This window comes from Nomia melanderi, chromosome 6 (assembly GCF_051020985.1).
Source record: "Nomia melanderi isolate GNS246 chromosome 6, iyNomMela1, whole genome shotgun sequence".
Classification (NCBI taxonomy): domain Eukaryota; kingdom Metazoa; phylum Arthropoda; class Insecta; order Hymenoptera; family Halictidae; genus Nomia; species Nomia melanderi.
In genome coordinates this window covers 10,445,506-10,468,091 of record NC_135004.1, presented here as the reverse complement: position 1 = coordinate 10,468,091, position 22,586 = coordinate 10,445,506, and the positions used below count along the sequence as shown (strand labels likewise).

Sequence of the window (22,586 nt, the reverse complement as noted above, 5' to 3'; positions counted from 1 at the left end):
AATTTTATATTCATATTCTTTTCAATTATTTTTGTAACGTTTCACAAAATAAAAATAACTATACTCACGCTGGTCATTGGTCTTCCGTTTACTGTCATGTTAACTTTTTCAGTTTCAGTTCAAAATTATTCAGTAACAATTTATACCGTTAAAAAGTATCAACGTAGCGTGTTATCGCACGCAGTAGACAATTAAAAATTGAAAAGCTATTGAACATAGCGCCAAACATTATCGATAATATGTTGGAAAACATTCATTTTCATTACTTCAGATTTTGTTACGACTGATTAACGTTAATTGATGTTTGATTATTGTATATCGTTGACGAATTATATTTTTAAGATTAATGCAAATATTTGAAATAATTCTCTGTAGCATTTAAATTTATTAAATTGAAAGAAAGCAATCAAAATGGTGAATACATCGTTAAAAGAAGCTATATTGCGAAAGTGTAGGAAAATGATTCCACCTATGGTATCGTATGACGAAGAAGAAGGAGAAACGGAAGATGTTGAAGTGGATGAATTTGAAGGAACAGAGGAAGATTTACCCTTTGAAGAAATTCTCGCAGATAAACGTCACAAATACAGTGCTAAGGAGGAATTTATTTATTTACTTCATAATGACGTGTTGAAATATTTCGTAAAAAGGTAATTCCTTCTTCAATTCTCTTTTTAAGACTGTATTAGGTTTATTATAAATTAAAAAGATGAAGATATGATCGAACAATCTGAGCTCTTAAATCCACAAACTTAAATTAAGACTGATTGATTCATGACAATGTGAAGATGGTTAAGAATTAATTTATTATGTTATAAGTAAAGAATTAGTAGACAGATTTTTATTTCACTTACAGGGGAGATTTTTAAAGCATATTAACCAATTAATTAATCAAGTTAAACTAAACTACTAAAACGTATCACGAGTAATTTTATAGTGTTCATTACAGTTGGGAAGGAACAGTCTTAAGAAAAAAGTATGAAAGAGAATCCGACGATGATTTTCATACAGAGTTCGATGAGGATGAAAATACTGAAAATATAAGAAGCAATGAAAGTTATTCCAACAATGATTCAAACATAACTCCTAAACTACCTTGGAAGATAATTTTACCAGATGAGTTCGCGAATATAACGTTTATTAATGACAATACATATAGCGGTCGTATTAGTAGGAAAATGATGGAGGGCAAAGGGGTGTACAAATGGTCTAATGGCGCCCAATATAAAGTAATTACTTTTTGCTTTTTATTACATACACAAATAAGTTAACTACCCTTTTCTTACAAGCTAATACATATAACCGAAAACCAGAATATTTATCATGTTTCTTTCATAAAAATTCAATAGTCAATTATTACAAAATTTCGTTTGCTGTATATAAATTTGAAAACCGTTTTTTCTCATCACCCATAATTCTTGAGACATTTCATTTCAAAAGAATAACCAAATTTTAAAATTTCAAAAATCATTTGTACGCTAAAGATAAAATAAGTGAATATTACGGTCAACAAGTTTGTTTGCAAATAATAACAAGCATTATTTATTAAATCTTGGAAACAAAGAAATAACAATTAAGCAGTTTTTATAGGGAGAATTCGAACGAAACCGTATGCACGGTTGGGGCTTGCTGGAATGGAACAGTAACCGTTGGTACGAGGGCGATTTCGCGAATGGTTATCAACATGGCAAAGGATTGCTAGTAGATAGCGACAAACACTTTATGTACACTGGCCAATGGTTCGAGGGTCACAAACACGGGAGTGGGTAAGTGTTGATGTTAAGTCACTTACGAATGTAGGATACAATAATGTTCGATCATAATTAACTCGATACTTTCAAATAGTTCAGCTTTAACAGCAATGAATATTATTTGCATCTTAAATTCATAGACTATTATCTTTGAAAATTAATCTTTCACACCTATCGTTATGTATGTTTATGCGTGGAAGTATTTTATTTACTTGCCGTAACATATTCGTATCATTTTTGTAATTGATAAATGTATGCACACGACGAACGGAAAACTAAATACAAGTATAGTGAGTACAGTATTATACAGTATAGTACAGTATTACAATATAGCAATAATCACCTACACTTTTGACAGTTAGAATAGCATTTTCTTAAAAATATTTATTTTAAAAATGAAAATTTGTTTTAAAACATGATAAGTTAGCTAACGTATATTGTGAAAATAAATGTACTTTTTCAAAAACCTTTTGTTTGGCCCCTAAAGGGTTAACGCGATTTTTTAAATCGTTACATTCACATAACAGACTTTACAAACTGAGCAAAAAAAGGTATATTCTTTTTATTCACTGTTCTCTTTCACCTATTCCCATTATTTACTTGTTATGACCTGGTCTAACGCTGTTTTATCTCGTGCTTGGTCTTCTTTTTGAAGTTGTTGAATAACAAATTGATTGAAATGTACGTTTATCACAATAGTTATTGTCGTTACGAAGATAAAGGTTCGTACGACGGTGATTGGGTGATGGACAAAATGTGTGGGTTCGGATTACGAATTTATGCAAGTGGTGCTCGTTATGCGGGTCAATGGAAAAATGGAGTTCGGCATGGTATTGGAACTATGGTTTGGGCCAACGGAGACGTTTATCGTGGAGAATGGAGAAACGGTGAAATGAATGGGTTCGTTAATCTTCGATTCGATAATTAGACTGCGGATTTTTATGCATTTATGAGAAACGTGAAAATGAAAAATTGGATAAAAGCCTTTTATAATGTGTCATAGGAGAAACCATTTTCTATTATAATTCCATTCATCTAATTATAGTATTAAAAGCTTGAATTTGCATAATAATCCAGCCAGTCTGCTGACAATAATAGATACCGCACAATGAATTTTAACTTCTTATACGTTCTCCAACTTTCTAAAATTCAATATAATAAAATGTTCAATGAAATTTGTATATTGTTTATTTCAAGTTTGTTGAAATCCTTTAATGAACTACAAAATTTCCTTTGATTCCAATTTTCTGTAAGTTAACCCACCGAAGTCTATAAACATTTGTAAACGATTTTTTATTGAAATTTTATTGACTAATTAATTAACAGTTATGGAATATACGTGTGGAACGCATTTTTTAATAAAACATTCACTTGGCCCCAGGAGACTACGTATATAGGTTACTGGCGAAACGGATTGCGTTCTGGCGAAGGTGAAACTTTTTCTTTATAATTTCAGAATGTATTTTGTAGTTTGTCATAATACGTGTATGTAGTTTGAACGATACTGTTGATATTGTTATTACAGGAACGTTAAAGTTAAACACAGTCGGTGGTGCTAAATACTCCGGTTATTGGAAGAGTAATAAAAAGCATGGTCACGGAACCATAATAGGTGAAACAAACACTATAGTACATTTAAAATTAGTATATAACCGTAATAATGGTTTCACATACAAAAGTACTCAAATCAGCATTATAAAGTACAGTTCTTTTTACACGAAGATATTAAAGTATTCAACATTCTTATTAATTTTTTATTATACATCACTCATGTAAAATTCAGTTTGATGAAATAATTAAAAATGACAACTCAATAGTGAAACCATAGTTTTATATTTTTTACGGTACTACCTATTTGAAATAGTTGCACAGAATGCTGCAAGGAATAATTTGTTTGCTTAAAGGGAATAACGGAGAAAAGATGGAAGCCGATCCATTATTTCTCGATGATATTTTGGTTTCATCGGACAATGCAGACGGTATTAGCCAAGAACAATTAGCAACCACTAGTAATCAATGTGTACGTACACCAAAGGAAGATAAACCTGTGTAAGAGATGAATTTTAAGTTTGTAATAATTTTAATGAAAATGAGTATATACTCGTTTAAGGATTCGATCCAAGTGCATACAGTTTAAAAATAAAGTAATAATTATATTGTTATTTATTCAATTATTATTTTATTGAAATAAAATATTATTTTATTATTTTATTGAATCAAAATGTTATTTTACTCATTTATTTATTTCATTGAAATAAAATAGAGAACACTAATCGCACTGTTAACATACATATATAACATTGCTTTCACAGATTTGTTGAGAAACCAAGTAAATTAAGAATAGCTCCGATAACTCCAGTTTTAAAACCGGAACAGTTTCCGTCTCTGTCCTACTACCTTACGCGATTACTGGATCCAAAAAGTTTGGAAGGTCCATTAATTCGTTCAGTGCCATCAGGAAAATGTTACTCTTGTGAAAACCAATCTTGTTCCTGTCTGACACGATCATCTAACGGTTACTTATTTATGTCTTATATTTTCTGCTAACATTTTCAACTTAGAAAACAATTTCAATAAATGATAAAAGTAGACTTTTTTCTATACATTTTTACATAGATATAATTAAGAGCGAAGAGAAGATTGATAGGAAATTGGAAAAAGACAGTGCTCTAGCATCTGAACGAGAGTACGAAGAGCGTTGGGTATACAATTGTTTGACAATGCATATGTCCCGTCTGAGACAGATTTATGCAAATGCCGCAAAAATATTTGCACCCTCAACGATGGAATGTAAACTTGTCATGAGCAGAATGTGTTTATGGCAGTTGTGGCGGGATTGTAAAATTACTAAGAAAGGTTTAAGTCTGATAGAAATTGACAATTACATTGGTAAATTATTATCATTAATTTGAATGGTTTTAATCATATGATCTTTCAACTTTGATTATTATTGTGTTCTTGAAATGTAAATTTAGAAATTAATAATCATGTATCTTCTGCTATAAATGTGTAAATAATTTCAGCAATGAATAAGTTCACCATCGTCAATGATCCACACGATCCATTCGAAAAAATTGAAATATGGCAATTTCTACATGCATTGATAGAAGTTTCGTGGCATTTGTACACAAAACAGAATAATATACATACCCAGGACATGAATGGAAAACTGGCTGGTGGTTTGCATATATTTTTGGAAAACGATGTATATCCTCATGTTGGAAATCATGTCGGTATGTACATTTAGCATGTATAAGAATAATTTCCGTGAAGAAATACTGTGAAATCAATACTTATATCATAATTTGCAATATATATATACAAATAAATCAAATTAAACTAAAATGTCGAAATCAATTTATTAATTTAATTGTTAATAAATAGTATTGCGTTTTAAGCGTTTTTATTATAATTTTTGGTATCGTTTTACTGCGAAGATTTTGCGGTTCAAAAAATTGTGTGAATTAAAAACGAATAAAAAGTTGAAAAATTCCTTTTATATATTTGTTGAATATTAATTCTACGATTCTCATTTCCCTGCTTTCCTTTCGAGAAGATAATTTCCAGGAGTTCCTTAGTCATTTCCATGTTAGCATAATTAAAGGAGGGAAATGTTACGGAATTGAAATCTGCGACATAAATTTGATCTCGATTAATATTTTACAAAAAAACTGTCTGTGAATCAATAAAAATATAAATCATTAATAAAATATTTTATTTTAGGCAGTTTATGTCGCGAATACCTAAATTTATTGCCTATGAAAGCCGTATTCAAAATGTGTCAAAACATTGGATATCCATGTGCGGTGAAAGATCTTCTACGAGCCGTGTATTGTCCGGAAGGTAAAAACTAATTATTTAATCTTAATGGCACAATATCATATGCACAAGTGATAATCAGATACAGAAAATAAATCATTAATGTAGAATAAAATTTACTTTGCTGCTAGCCTCGTGTTCGCAAAAATTGAATTCACATTTCGTATCTATGAGCATAGTTTACAAACATTCATTTTATTCTTACTTTTCGTTAAAAACATTAATATTTCATCAGGATGGTAAGTAATGTACTTTACCTTATTTTTTAAAATAAAAAACTGTTTTAGAGAATATCAGCTGAAAAGAAAGTAAATGTTTAATTCCTAAGGTTTCACAGAATAGTTCAATTGTTATTCAATTTTAAAGCCATATTTAGAAAATATATGTACGAATAGGGAAATAGGGTAACTAAACAAGACGTTAAATCTCAAACTGTAAACTTTAAACTGGATTATTATTATTGAACAATTATAATCGGAATATGCATGCAGTGACCCTTAAGTTCTTAATTAGTTCGTCTCTTAAGATTCTATTAAAATATATAAATAATACAGGTACGCAATATTCGAAATCTTCCTCGACGGGTGACGAAATGGGGAAGCATCGTCCGGTTGGTATCAATGCTGTGACAATAGGTGAAAATATGCGTTACCTGACAGAAGGGAATGACATATTTTCGTCACCGCATCATGAATGTAATACATCAAAACATCATGCAGGTAACCAATGCATGTGTTACATTCCTTTTAATTTATTCTAGAGAGAGTCTTAGACATAGTTCCTAATCTAAGCAGAAAAAAAATCTTCTGTAAAGGGATAGAAAATCAAAGGATATAAATGCTATTTATGTAGTTCACATCAATTCTAATCCTTTTGACGTAATTAAAAAATAAAAATAAATAGTATTAGCTAATAAAAAAGTAGAATTTATACAAAATGGTAAATATCCTTTACAAGTACAAAAAAAATGTCATCAAGTCATCTAAAGACTTATAAAATACTTTGAAATATATTCGAATAATTTTTTAAAACTAATTTGTAAATACGAAATCGCCAACTGTAACAATACAGACTATAAATATGAAATTACTATATTTCTACTAAATAAATAAGCTCCGTGGATCTAAATACCTAGATATCGTTAATTTATGTAAATACAGAATTAGTAAATTTCATAGAAATTCTTTTGTCCGAATAGAGTTATTATTTGCTTATTCTATAAATCTGTACATATGATTTCATCAGACATGAAAATCGATTTGAAAACATTTTATTTTGTTCTCGTAGTTTAGCAAATAAAACACATAATCATATAACATTTTGTTTTTTTTTATTACTAGATGACGGATTGTTCATTTTCAAACAGTTAAGAGCTACGAAAACGTTAGAAATTATATCGTTGATATGCGTTGGTGTTAAAGATTCAGATAGCGGCATAATCATCAACATCGATTACGAGGTATAATTTTGTGATATATGTACATTTGAAAAAACCTTTCATTTTATATTGAATGTATAATTTTAAGAGTAACAAATACTTTTTTACTACAAGTATTTGGATGTTTGCAATTTCAATATTCTAAGATTTAAAATGGTTTTTTACAAATTTCATCTCACTGTTTCGCAAAAACATTCACATGCGGAGCATACATTTTTCAGAATGCATAATATGAGAAGGCCGAATAACCTTCTGTCAAATTTCTGGTCGTCTTTTTACATTTTATAACCACTATTTAATACCAGTTTTCATTGTACAGTATAAAAGCAAATACGAAATGTTTAAATTCCATTCAATTTTAAATACATTTAAAAAATTGCAAATTATACAACCTACTGATTTTGATTTTTGTATTAATAATTACGCTTAAAATATATCAATTGTGCTCAAAGTATTTGCGATATTATTGATAGTTTGTAACATAGGAATTAATTATTACAGTTAACTTTCCTGGAATTTTATGAAATTATATTGATGGCAACCAAACAATTACTTTTCATGAGGAAAGAAGCGGGAATGTAAAGAACAAATAATGCAGACGAAACATAATGTTTAAGAAAGTAATAATATATAAATAGAAAGTATAATTTTCAAATATATAAGTTTTACGCGTATAAAAATATTATATTATAAATAAATAGAAATTGTAACACAATGTACAAAGCAAAATTAACAAAATTACTTAAAGATACTATCATTGGATACATTTGCATTATATATTTCCACTCTGACACCTCAGCTCGCAACGAACATAGCCATCAATTAATTAAAATACAAAATAGAAAGTATTATGGAAAGTAATTAATTAGTAATCAATGGAAACAGTATGTTAAGTGCTTGGCTAAATATATCTTAAAGCTACATTAAACATTTTTTATTTTGTTTCTATTTTCTATTTTTACTATTTCCTACTTTCGTATCTAAACTGTGTCAAAATAGGTAGTAATGAATAAATAACGAATAATTATAACTGTTAGCGATGAAGACATCAATTTATAACATTTTAAACTTTAACAGGAATATTATGTATATCGCATTCAGGTCTGAAATAAACCATGAATAGCAGACAGTAGAAAAGGTTCAATAATTAAATCATTATTTCTAATGAAATTAAACGACCCATTATTTGAATAATCTTTTACGGATAATTCCATTTGCATTTCTTAGGAGTAATTTAAAAATATTTCCATTTTTCGTCCGCGGTAAGAAATAAATATATATCTTTTTCTTTAACGCATTGTTCTATTTATATCATATACATTCATGTATACACAGTTAAGAAACACAAAAGCATTACTCGAACGTAATAAATAAATTTTACACACTGAAATATTGTTCTATTTCTTAAAAGACAAAGTTATAATTGGCCGAAAACATAATTTATAATAAGGATAGTCAAGTTTACCATGGAATTCATAAAATCATACATATATGTATATATTTATTTATGATACATTTGTTTAATGAATTCTTTCGTACCTTCAATCGACAAACTAAATTAACGACATCGTGTGTCCACCATACTCTCCAATTACCCTACTTTACATCTCATATCTTTAAACAAATCTACAATTACACTGTAAGAGGGCAAAAAGATAATATGGTGGAGAAACAAAATTAACAACAGGAACTAAAAATCATGCCTGGCTGTGATTATTACAACGTGACTGAACAACTAAAAAATTATTGCACACAAAAAAAAAACGAAAACGTACAAAGTCGGAGTTATAGAAACTGAAATGCAAGCTATGCGATTCAAATAAACTGTTTAATTTTGAAATTATTAATGTTCTTGATGAGTTCTTGGACGTATGAATATCAATTGGCCAAAATAACGTGAGCAGGATTTGTGTTGTTGTAGTAAAACTAACTCTATAATGAGTCGGATACAGAAACATTCAATTTTGCAAGAAGTGGAAGTAGGAAATTGATCCATTAAACATCATAAAAGTAAAAAATGTGTGGCAGTTGGCTTTCGTTGCGGCCACGGATGGAACAGTTCAGTCTTAAGCGAGCAATAACGAAATTTTTGGTTTTGAAATGAGTGAATCAATGACATATCATTATATAATGATCGATATAATGAAATTTGAACTTCTGCACGTACAGCGCGAAACGTTGTCCTACAAATCCCGGGGCTTAAAAAGAGAAACAACAGAATGCGACTAAATCGCTTACAAGATGTAACTCTTTTCACTTAAAATACAGTGATCACGCATTACTTCTGGTCCATCACATTATCGTCTGTTTGCGTCTTACATGGAACATGATTAAATACACTGTTAACGGATTGCGATATATGGCTTTGAAATGTTTGAAGAAGTTTGAAAAATTATGTTCTAAAGATATTTTCGTCACAAGATTGTTCGGTTAACAATGGGAGGACTAACTTGTTCGCACGTATTACATTTATGTTACCATTCTTTTTTATTTGTCACTTCGACTTCGAATAAATTAAACAATATTTCCAGATAATTGTTTTTACGGAAAACAGTGTTTCGTTAAAGAAATACTTAGAAAACCAGAGTACAAAGATTTGACTTGACGTCAAGAGGAGTATGCGTTTATCTGGCATTTCAGAATCTTACATACAAAAGTACAAAGTGCATACATTTCTTTTACTAAATTATAACGTATAATAGGAAATATGTATGTACAGAATACGCGCACTCGTAAATTATGAACAGTGATATTAATCGAACTGAAAGGCGAGCTAAGGTCTCACGTTTAAAACAAGTTACAATTGAGGTCGCAGACGCTTTGATCACGGATCTAGAAGTATCGCGTCATTATGGAACGGCTCAAGCCGACTCAACAATCTCTATACGTAATTCTAAAATATAAACTATATATCGATGTATATAACTACAATACAAGATAATGCATCGTGTCTATACGACGACAGAGCGTGGCACTATTAGAATTCTTGATATTGAATGTTTTATCGGTTCGCTTATTTTTAAATTAGGGCTGGCCAATATTCATTTTTTTCATGGAATATCAAACAGCCGTGTAATTCCACTGAAAAACGTTCGAACATCTATATGAACAAAATAAATTATCTTCCATCGTAATACGTGCTGCGGATACCAAAATAAATCATGTAGAAAGTGAATGTGTAGCGAATGCTATTGATGTTTCCATCATTTCTCGACACGTCTTCGTGATTTTGGTATTTTTTGTAAATGCATTTTGCATCACTAGTTCCTATTGTTTCGCTTACAAAAATTGGCTTTTTTGGAAACGACTTTCGTACAATGACAATAAAATTGTGAATGATGGTATCATTATTACGACGGTCATAAGAACTATTTTGCGCAGAAATATCTAGAATTATTATTCGAATTATTTGGTATGCGGGACACCTTAATTTAAGTAACATAAATTCCACTGAGTGATTGTTACGTTTTACATTATTTAATTGATTATCGAGATACAATGTTGACTGATCTAACTGTTTTATTAAGGAACTAGTACACGAACAGTAAGTCTCTTTATAAAAATCGATTGAATAATGATGGATAGTACGATTATTAGATGGGATGCAGCATGTAATGAGCCCCAGGACGTACAACATCCCTCACGTAAGTAAGGTATCATCTAATTCTTCCATTTTACATTCGGGCTGAGAAAGAACTTTGCGTAATACTTTGCTGACTACATCCGATAGGGATTCCCTTGCTCCGGCGTCCAAAAATGTCATGCAACGCTGCAAAATATAATCTCGCAAGTTACGAAAACCGATTCAATCTGTTCAAGATTTCATATCTTCTAAATTAACTTTGTGATAGTATAATTTATAAAAATTCAACTTACCAAATGTTCTTCTTCACCTTGTCTCAGTCTAAGTACTGCGATGAGAGCAAGTTCACTGTTAGCTTTCACATAACCATTTTTCTCTTTTGTTCCATTTACAAGCATAGGAAGAAGCGATTTAAGTAATTCAGGTGACATTTTTTCAGGTGGTATGTTACGAGCCAGATGTATACAAACTCTAGCCAATAATTGTTTTACATCATTGCTATTATTATTCATGGACTAAAATCAATTCCACAAAAATCAATTATTCATTAAGTAAGATAAAGGATTTCACAAATTTAATCAGATTTGAGACACTTATCGTCCAGTATCACACCATTCTCACTATTCAAATATTATCAATTATCATTATCACTGTTCCATTTTATTTCTTACAAAACTAGCTTGAATATTTTTGAAAAATTGTAATATTTGTTTAAATGACCATAGTTTACAACTAAAAATCTCAAGAGTGAGAATAGCATGTATGCAACGTTTGAAAATTTATTGGTTGTTCTTACCCTCACAAAAGGAGACAAGATTTGTTGAGGTATAGGTTGTCCTTCATTCATAAGATATTGAAACAAATAACCGCAAGCTCGTACTCCATTCATAACTATTTGTACTCGATCCGCTGCTAAATACGAAAGTATAACTGCATATACACGATCCGTTTCTTTACTATTATATAATGTTGTTGGTGATTCTTTTAGTGCGACGAATAATGCTGCAGAACGTCCATGCCTAAGCGTCCACTCGACACTAGCATCATTACCTATAATATAGATATTATTAAAAATATTAGTGGAAATTAAATTTTACTTGTTAAGGTACACTGATCAAACGAAATGAAAAAATGTTTAAAAATGTTAATTATTCGTGACTGACTGTTTACAAAATTTAAAATATAAAAATTTCATGGAATAATTTTAATTTTTCATTATTATAAATGAATACATGTAAAAAATACTTACATAACAAGTGATCATTTAATGCAACTGCAAGCTGTTCTGGGCTGAGCCACCGTAACAACGCTCCAAAACAACCCGCTACTGAGTTCCTTGTAACATCTTCGGAGTGACCAAGCATGCTTGTTAAAGTAGCAAATACTTGTTTCTTCATCGGTTCTGTCATTTTGTCACCAGCCGGTGTCAGAACACCTCGCAGAGCTTGTAACATCGTCTCCCTGAATAAAAATATTTTATTGCATATAAAATATTAAGTTATAAAATTAAATTCACTCACCTAATCGCTGGATCGTCGCCGGTTTTGATGCCAGTATGAAGTTCTGTAAACAATGGATCAACACGAGTATGGATCACAATGAGATTGCTTAAAGCGTAAGCGGCTTTTAATCTCACTTGCCGATTACTATCATTTAATGCTCTCAAGAAAGTGGTTTGCAATTGCGGCAAGAACTGTTTCAACATCACTCCAACCTAATGAAAGCGTACAATTATCAATTTTATATATTTTTTTATATTATTTGATAAACTCACCTTGCCAAGTAATATTGCAAGCGTTTCTAAAACAGCTGCTTTGACGCTCCAATTAAAACGATCTCCAAGAATTCGAATCAATGGTCCTGTGATGTGCACAACGCTTGGTTGTAATGCTGATGCGCTGGTTAATTTTATAACTTCTCCTAATCCTTGAGCTGCTTGTTCTTTTGTTTCTGGCAAACCATTTAATATAGCTTCCCTGAATATTGGAAGAATCGGTGTAATTCCTTTTGGTAAACAAAATCCAGGCAATAATTCTTGGCCCTTTAAATCTGATACTGCAAATCGAACAGCCTGCCTGATATCTTGTACATGAGCAATCTGTTGTTCTGACGTTAAAGTCTGCAAATGAATATGAGCATTAGAAGTTATTATACAGGCATTACCTGTACATAAAATAAAAATACTCACTTTAGTAACAGCTGTAAGTGCTTCCCAACTCATTTGCAGTACATCTTTGTCATCATCTGTAAATAAGTGAATAAGTCCTCGTAGTAACTGAGGAACATATTGACTATAATCTGCTCGAGTATCTCTGCAGAAAGCGCACAATAAAGTGGCTGCACTTCGTCGTCTAGATGGATCTTCTGCTCTAGTAGCTTCCATAAGCTGATCCATAACAGTTCGAACACCAACCTCGTCCGTAACAGATAAAATAACTGTTTGACAGTATTCCAATTCCTGAACTTCATTAGGTGTTCCTTGAGCACTAGATAAAGCGGTTAACAAAGCTGGCAGGATTTTATGAAGAAACCTTGTCAGTGCTTCACCCGCAACACTTGCCAGAATTGATAATGCTTTTGTATTAACGGGAGGAGTAGTTAACTGAGGTACTAGATATGGCAAAACAACTCGAGACTTGATCGCCATTACTTGGCGCAAACCGTCTAACGTGTTCTCTGCTTCTGCTGGATCCGGTGAATTCAATTGTGTTAACATGGCTGGTAATATATCATCTAATGCTCTAACACCTACTGTCGAATGCAAACCATCAAAAGTTTTTGCTGCTGCTTGCCGGACTTCAGGTAACGGATCACATAATGCTTTCCTGAAATAAATTATATTTCATCATTTTCTTATCAATTACTTAAATTATTTATTTAATAGTTATTTTATACAAAAATATAATCACCTCACTGTTGGCACTAAACTGATCACGAAAGTTAATACCATATCTTTATTTTTGCTTGCCATAATTTCTGATAAGCCAATACATACACCTTGACGTTGATCAGCTTGATCACTTTGAAGACCCTTTTCTAAAATAGGTATAATTTCTGGTAATACTCTTTCACCTAATTTTCTAACAAGATCTCCTAATGTTCGTGCTGCCACTTGTCTCTTATCATAACTTGTACTAGCCAAACAACCGAGCAGAAGTGTAAACAACGTTGGTAATATTTCTCTTAATGTTCTTGGAGTATTTGTTACTACAACCTTCCATACGTGAAGAGCAGCTTGACGTACCATTAATGCAACATCTGATCTACCCATGTATAATCCAGCCAACACCCGATTTCGTCTTTCTGCACCGAGAGCATTAATAATGGCATAATGTGACTGTTCAGTTCCAAAATTATCATCCTCACTAGCCGTTTCTGTTGACATTTTTCCCGAGACACCAGAAATTCGATATAATAAATCTCCAAGTAACTGCACCGAGGAATACCTTATACGCCAATTATCATCAAAAAGTCCTTTCTCCAATTCTGGTAACAATAACATAATTGCAGAATCTGCGTAGAGAGTAACGATACGTTGACCAGCTCTAAGAGCAGTCTCACGTACGTATTCATTTTCATCAGCCAAAGCCTTTAAAATAGGATTAATGATTTGTCCGATGTAAGGTGTAAATTCTGTTGTAAATGCGCTTGGCATATAAATAAACATCATGATATAACCATCCTTGACATGAGGAGCTATGTCTGTTCTTTCGGCAGTACTAATAATCTCGGGCATCAGTTTGTGAAGTTTTTCAACGCCAAGTCCTCGCACAACTTCTGAAAGACCCTGCGCAGCACCTGACCGGTCTACACTACTTGTTTCAGACGTAAGTGTTTGCATTAACCATGGAAGCAAATCTTCAAAACTAGATTCACCCATTCCTCGTACCATAGCACCTAATGCCCTTGCAGACACACTTCGTACTTCTGGTACAGGATCCAATAAACTTGTTTTCAGCCCAGGGATAATTGTTGGCAGATATGGAGTTAAATCTTTCTGATCTGTCAATGAATACATATTTCCAATAATTTGAGCAGCCATTTTTCTTGTTTCCGTAGAACGATCTAAAAATGCTCTTTGTACCACAGGCATAATAAGAGCCAATGACGGGGCATCGATAAAATGCACAAATTGTGTGTCCAATAGAGTCTGTAGACAAGTAGCTGTTTTATGGGAAGGATCTTGTAAAGCTTTCAATAAGACTGGTACAATAGCTTGAATCTCCGGATTACGAATTACACTTCCAATAACTTTAAGTGCTTCTGCACCAGCTTCCTGAACTTTAGTATGCGAATCACTGAGGACCTCGATAAGTTTTGGAACTATACTTGGTAAACAACTACTTAATTGCTTTGGAGCACAATATGCCATTGCACCCAGCAGTTCAACTGACCCTTAAAGAATAAGAAAATGTATGACTTTCAGACTAGACTGACCGGTACATTAAAAGATGCAAACCAATACAAATCACTTACCAGTTTTGGTTCTCCATGAGTCTTCTTCCAATGCTGCTAGTAAACTGGGTAGAACAAGTTTTACACCGTGCGCAGAAAGTTTACTCATTACCACTCGAGCTGTGTCATCTGTAGCTGCTCTGACATACTGACTCGAATCACCAAAACACAACAGCAAATGCGGTAGTACATGAACGATATAAGGTTCAAACAATCTGCCAAGCATTGTACATAACATTTCAAATGCGAACAATGCTCCTTCTCGATGCCTGTAGTTTTTTTTATCCTGAATGGCATTAGTTAATGTGGTCATAATATCAAGCTGTTTCAGCGCGAGTATTCCCATACCCTTGATTATACCTGCTAAGCCATAAGCCGCGCCTTTACGTTCACCATATTTGTCTGACTTCAATAATTGATCCATCAAATTGTCCACAATTTTTGGAGCGTCTTCCTTAATGGAAGGTACAAGATGCGGTAAACAATTAGCCACTGCTTCTTGGACTTGTTGAGATGGAGTAGAAAGAGCTGCGATTAATCGCATGACAATAGGTTTAATACGTGGATCATCTTTGTCTAAATGTCTCGCTAACGATCCCATAAGGATAACAACTGACTGTTTAATCGAATCAAAACTACCGATCTTTGGAGCTTTGTCCATGAACTCCTCAAAAATAGGCAATAAAGACGTTATGTTTGCTTTGCCATGAAGGTCAACAACAGCTACAGCAGCAGTCAACATTTCCGTGCGAACAGCCTGATTCCTATCGCCCAAGCCGGTTGAAACAAAGAATTGCACAAGTTTAAGTACTGTTTCAGCACTAAGAAGGGATGCTAATTGAGCCAATGCAAGTGCAACACCTCGTCTTGGTCCCCAAGTATCAATAGGTTGCTCAACCACACGACCAAAATCGTTTAATTTTGGTGGAATCATAGCTAATTTATCTTGATAAAGCTGTAATAATCTATCCAAAATTGTCGGCACCAAATGGGAAACATTAGATAAACATTGTGCCAAAGCACAGGCAGCAGCTTGTTGTATAGGCTCTACAGGATGTGCAACATCTTGAATGAGTTCATTAGCAAGAGAATCAGCATGCACTACTAATTCTGCTGAGTGCCATAACTCATTAGCCAGAACTTTATTTTCATCACAAACATCAAACCTGGCTACCCATATTCTCCTAATAAGGTGAAATAATTGTACAGGTTCTTCTTTTTGAGATGGGAAAGCTTGTTTTACGACTGTTAATGCTCTTAGGGCTGCATCCCTTATTGTAGATAAGGAATTTTGTAAAGCTCCAATTAAGGAATCTATATCCTCACTAGTGGCTAATGCAGTGCCTGGTTGACCACTACCAGATTGAGCAACATCTAATAAGGTTGCAACAGCATGTGTCTGTACTCTTCCAGTTGTTATTTCCATTAATTCTATTAATAAATCAAACATGTGTTTACTGGGCAATAATCGAGGATGCCTCATGTCTTTTAAGTCTAACGAATCCCCTCTTTGCTTGGCATGTTCCTGTATTATCTGTAATCCTTGAACAATCATACCATCATCTTTATAAGATAACAAGGTTTTCTTTATAAACGGAAAAATATAACAAAATGCAGGAGCAGTAAATAATTTTTTTTGTTTTATCGTAGTTGTGTGTAAAAGATTTAAGGTCCTCTTTACTGCTGTATCAAGGTTTTCTTCTTCCCAAGCTGGATCCAGATCACACTGTGGTTGTAATTGTCGTAACGTGATGTGTGATACTAAGGTACTTAACATTGGGTTACTGCCGATCTTTACTATATTTTGCAAGCAAATATATAGATCAGACATTGCAGGAGCAGCTAATGGTGACTCCAAATTCTTCAAAATTGGTGGCAAAAGATCTTTCAAATAAAAAGAAAGTTCTTGTCCATTCCCTTTAATTGAACACATAACAAGAGATACAGCATTATCTATTCTACATTTAAATTCAGTGAGTTTTTTGCGAATTGCAGTTTCTTTTGTCAATTGCGTTTTAAGAATTTCCTCTTGTTTGGGTGTTAATTTCGGTTCTTTTATTTTTCCTTCTTTCTTTCTTTGTTCGTATAATTCTCGTCTAAGTTGAAGCTCCTCCTGTTGTTCTTTGAATGAATATGCTTTACTCTCTCTTTTCATATTCATCGAGTTAAGAATATCATTCTCATCATTTGCCGGTAATACACTTTTGTCGTACAACTCACCCTCTGGAGTGAGGTACGTGAAATATTCATCTTTAGTGACTCTTAAAATCTCTGGATCATCGAGTTTACTTGTAACATTTGATACTATTGTAGGCAATATAATGTCTGGTACAATTGATACCACTTTTGTTAGAGCATTTTCATAACTGGCATTAGGTTTGAAGTTCTGTACCAGCAGTTTTTTAATTTCGGTATTAAAAGAGCATAGAAAATCTTTCGGTATAAGATTATAATTCTTTACAATTTTAAACCACAAATTTGGCATAGCTTTAAAAACTGCAGGATGATGTGATGGTATCAATGCATCCCTTGTCATTTGCATAGCAGGTAATTCAACCGAAAAAGAACCTGAACAAATAGCAAGTAATCCATCTGCAAGACACCTACCAGTTATTTCTCCAGTGGAAGAATCTTCTTTATTTTCTTTATCAGTTTCAGATTTTATTTTTACAGTCTCTACAAATTTATTATATTCCACTAATAGCTCTTGTGCAGGACTAGTTGTACTCAAACCAGTTACAATCTTTTTAACAAATGGGAAACATCGTTTCCTAATATTGGACTTTGGAGCTGTTGCACATATTGCAACTGCTTTATAAACACCATTCAAAGCCTTTTCATTTAATCTGTCAGCAAAGTCTGTAATAAGTCTTTCACAAAGTAACATAAGATAATATAAAATATCATCCCCACATGCTGATAAAAATTTCTCTGAAAAAAATATTTGATCATCAATTGCATTCCACAGTGTAGTCTGTTTATCATTTTCCACTTGATTGGCAAGGACAAATTTCAGTAGCAAATGAACCGCTACTAAACCTTCAGTTACCGCAGCTGGTTGAGTACTTTGCTGCATAGCTCTTATTACTGATTGCGTAAGTAATGGTGTTATTATTCCAGAATAACAAACTACAGGTGCAGAAAAAAGAAGTTTAATATAAGCAATGCGCACAGCAGAAGTCGAGGTCTTGGCATTCATTCCTTCCTTAAATGCATCTATTACACTTTTTGGAACATTGTTTACGAACTTGTTGGACCATAAAGCCATCATCTCAAGAGCATGAATTAAAGTTTTCTCATGAACCTCGGATTCTAAAACTTTTATGAAGTGTTTGCAAGCTGTTTCCGCCAATCTTTGAACACCACTGCCCGAAGCTGCATTGTAACTAAGATTACCGGCTCCTTGTAAAACAGAAATCTTATGAGTTGCAACAGTCAACTTTCCTTCTGATCCATGGAATACAGCAAATACAGATGTCAGTAAATTTTCCAAAGCAGTAGTATCTGAACATTGTAGAGCAAGTCTTCGACAAGCTCCAACAGCTTCATCTCTAACAAAATCTTCTTTAGAATGTAAATTTGCAAATAGTCCTTTACTTATTTCTTGACTATACTGACTTAAATCAAGACTCAGACCACTGAGAATGTGACCAACAGATTCAATAATGATCTCTGGATTTCTTAACATAGCTTTTTGTAAAGCTGGCAGTAATTGACTCTTAAATTCGTCATGATTTATTCTACGCAGAAGAGGTACAGCAGTATCAACAACATATAAATCTGGTTTTTTCTTGCAGCTAATAGTAGCTTTTATAAAACCATCTATGATGTGCAACTGCAAAAAAAGAATCAAATATTTATTATACTTATACAATGGATGCTAACATAAATTTAGTATGGAATGAATATACCTTTAGTTTTCCTACAAGTTCACTTTTCTTTGCGTTAACTAAGTATTTTGTAAGTAAACTGGCAAGAACAATTACACCATTTCCAACTTCCAATTTTGCCAGTGTTTCCACATATGATGTTTCTATATTTTTAATACTTGACCACTGATGTGCTAATAATGTATATACTTTATCTGCGAGTTTTACATCCATGGATGCCAAAGCTGCTGCACTTAAATCAGCTTGTGCCTCAATTAGCTTTGGTAATTCTGTATTAATGTCTGTATTGTTTTTATGTCCATGTAGAATGATTAATCTCGACCATTTTAATGCAAGGTATGCAGTTAAAGCAGTATTTAAACTAAAGAGAAATTTTTTGTTAAGTATTAGTTAAGCACAAATGTGTTGCGAAAGCTTACAGAATTTCAGGGTAAATATATACAGTAAAATATTCATATAAGAAACACATACGTAGGAACTACAGCCTTATGCCATGCAGCTTGTTCTACAATCACATTTGTCATATGTTTTACTGTAGCCTCAGTTTGTTTCTTCAATAATTCCACAATTAGATCTTTCACGTAAGATTGGGAAGTTGTGTCCTTATATCTGTGTAACGTGAGAGATATGGTTTTGCAAATTCCATTAACAATCTTCTCATTGATGCCTAAAATATGAAAACAATATTGCTTTACATTAACAATAAATAAAAAAAATAATAAATGAATTGATATTGCATTATATTTTAAATAACTATTCTTTAAAATTTTTACATGTCACATTTTATTACATTTATTTCTTTTATATTCAATAAAAAGAAGTACTAATTATCCATATTAAATCTATAGTAAATAATAAATATTTAATTTAAATATTATATTTTAAGTAATAAGATAATATTGTAATATATGAAAAGATGTCTTTATCATGTTTAATATTATACCAATTTCAAAGTCTAACAGTGTATATTTCAGAAACAAATGTATGATGTATAGTTCATTGTGTAATACATGATAAAGAAATAAATCACTAATGTGTGCTATGTTAAATATTACTTTATAAAACTAAAAATTGTCTATAATCGATATTCAAATTCTTAGAAATTAAAAAAATAAATGCGGTGTGGTATAAGATATAAAAACATTAAAATAATAAAATTAAAAATATGGTGATTGAATAAACAATATTGTATAATAATCTTAGTCTAATTTGAATTGTGTTATACAAATCATAAATTTTTCTTACGCATATATCTTAATGAATAATTATAGATACCGATACTACCTTTCTCACCCACGTATAAAAATTTTCAATCAAAAGATGCATAATTATTTATTAAAAATATATCAATTATCGTTTCTTACCAGGGTTTGACAACACATTGGCGACATTTTGCAGAATCTCTCGCCGCTCTGTTTTGCTAGCGGTTTGAACTCGATTTGGCAGATCTTTCAGTGCTTTCATTAACTGCAATAAAATCAGTGATTAATAATGAGTAATTATTAGACAATAATACTGTTTCTCAACTTCCACGTGACAGACTCACCTCAACATCCGCCATATTTCTTCAAAAACCGGACCGACTTAAAGCGCCACCCTTTACAAAACTATTTCAGATTTCTACGAATTGAAACATACATATGTATATATATCTAAATCATATTACATTAAATCGTACGTGGTATATATACTTGTATTTATCAATAAAATATCATGTTATAAAAGATTAATTTGACTGAAAACATCAATATACTTTTAATTTTATATGTTTAACAAAAATTGAACGTTTTTAAATTATTTTGGTACTAGGTCATAGTAAAACTATGATAGTATCACCTGTTAACTAAATATCAGTAATTTGATATAGTAATGGAAGTTTCACATTAAAATAATTTTGAATGAAATGTTTTATTAGATGAGGAAAACAACAATTTTGTGTGAAGTGGATCTAATATTTATTGTTTGTAAATCGTATTTAAATATTTAAAATATAAATAAGTCAAACATATGTACGTATAAAATATTTATTAAATATATTAACAAATAGGAAATCATTATTAAAATATGTAATTGTTATAAATTATAATTATATTTTAAATTTACAGTTAAAATTGCAAGATAATAAAGTAATGAACAATGTCAGCATTTGATCAGGCACTCAATAAGTCTGTGAATAATACATTTTTTTATTTAAATTAAGTAGGCTTAGTGTATTAAATTTCAAAGTTTTTTATAAAAAAAAGGAAACAAATAAAGAAATAATAAATTAGTGCGAAGTAATTTCAAATCTATAAAAGGTTTGTTCAATTTAGTTTTTAAAATTAATGTAAACGTAAAATAAATTATCAAATTTGATATAGTAAACATAAATATAACGTAATTATATCTATTTAATTGATTTAATCACAATTAAATTAAAATGTAATAGTGTAAATAAAATGTTCCTTTTTATATTATATAATAATTCTCGAAGACAGCAAGTAGAGAAAGCGTATGTGATCAGACATAATATCAACCGTTTAAGCTATGCGCACCTTAATTGCATTTTTGTATTTCATATTAAAAAGTGTCAATACATTGGTCTATGTACAATGTGTCATTAATATCATTAGCGTTACTTTTGTTTAATGTCATAATCATTGATGTTGTGTTAAATGTTTTTATTAATTATTAACGACATCTTAGAATGAATATATAATTGCAATTTACATTATGTTATCTGTTATATTTATTCTTCTAAAATTTGTTATAATCCTAGTGTTCAAGTAGTTCACTTGGTATTTTATTGAAAATTTAGTTTGGTATTTTGATTTCGGATGTAACAAAGAGGGAAAAGAAGAAAGAAATTCATTACCTCGGTACACGTAGCATCTTTACATTTAAAATTCTTAAAAGCATGACATGCTTAATTAAAAGGAAATGAGTCCCATGAAAAGTTAATCATTTATTGAAGAAGTTACGTTTACATTAATACATTAAGTTTTGTATCATTAAGACATAGAAGTTTATACTAATGTTAAATATTAAGTTATAAAGAAGATACTCGTACAGAATTTTATTTTTCGTATTAAAGGTTTTGTAGGTTAGGATATGTTATAAATGCATACAATTTCATAGCCTGCTTATTAAATGAGACCCTCCAACGTCTATAGCATTAGTATTTGTTGAACGTTATTTTAAACGTGTGTTACAATTTTTCGTGGTATTGATACAGGAATATAATCTTACAACTTAATTAGAATCTCTTCATATGATTTTCTGTGGATATGTAAATACAAGAGTAAACTAAGAAAATTAAATATAGTATTTGTATACATTTATAATAAATCTCATCAAACAACATTGGCTTTGCATATGATTAATGACCTCTTTGCCCTATTAGATTAGAGTATGACACTTGCAATAGTCTTACATGTAAAATCTGTGTATCATATTTCTTGGATTCTAATAAACAGCTATTGATTTACATAGCAACATATTTCATTAATAAATTTTTTTTTTTAATGAACATTTCAATGCATTCGAAATAAATTCAATCTTTTTAAAACTATGCTACTCTCTTGCAGAAGTCAAATAATTTTGTCAAAAATATCACTCTAATAGAGTCCAGTATTATTTTGCATGAATATTGGATAATTTTTATATTATAC

At 31.3% G+C, this 22,586-nt stretch overlaps 2 protein-coding genes across 2 annotated transcripts; one reads left to right on the top strand and one right to left on the bottom strand.

Moving 5' to 3' along the window:
* Window positions 1-1,178: 1,178 nt before the first annotated feature.
* Window positions 1,179-7,604, top strand: LOC116434065 (uncharacterized). Its single transcript, XM_031992802.2, has 13 exons — window positions 1,179-1,229; window positions 1,591-1,766; window positions 2,451-2,651; window positions 3,078-3,181; window positions 3,277-3,363; window positions 3,656-3,800; window positions 4,064-4,266; window positions 4,368-4,640; window positions 4,775-4,984; window positions 5,475-5,594; window positions 6,125-6,289; window positions 6,911-7,029; window positions 7,510-7,604. Exons 1-13 carry the CDS (start codon window positions 1,179-1,181, stop codon window positions 7,588-7,590), a joined length of 1,935 nt encoding a protein of 644 aa, XP_031848662.2. The 3' UTR covers window positions 7,591-7,604.
* A 1,872-nt stretch (window positions 7,605-9,476) lies between these two features.
* On the bottom strand, window positions 9,477-22,215 carry l(3)80Fj (lethal (3) 80Fj). Its single transcript, XM_076368867.1, has 14 exons — window positions 22,165-22,215; window positions 20,483-20,556; window positions 20,301-20,403; window positions 19,408-19,603; window positions 18,958-19,297; window positions 15,068-18,881; window positions 13,501-14,986; window positions 12,780-13,416; window positions 12,366-12,710; window positions 12,112-12,305; window positions 11,841-12,052; window positions 11,388-11,641; window positions 10,885-11,106; window positions 9,477-10,777 (listed from the first exon to the last, which is right to left on the bottom strand). The coding sequence occupies exons 2-14, from the start codon at window positions 20,495-20,497 to the stop codon at window positions 10,649-10,651; spliced, it is 7,947 nt and encodes a 2,648-aa protein (XP_076224982.1). The 5' UTR covers window positions 20,498-20,556; window positions 22,165-22,215; the 3' UTR covers window positions 9,477-10,648.
* Window positions 22,216-22,586: the final 371 nt, after the last annotated feature.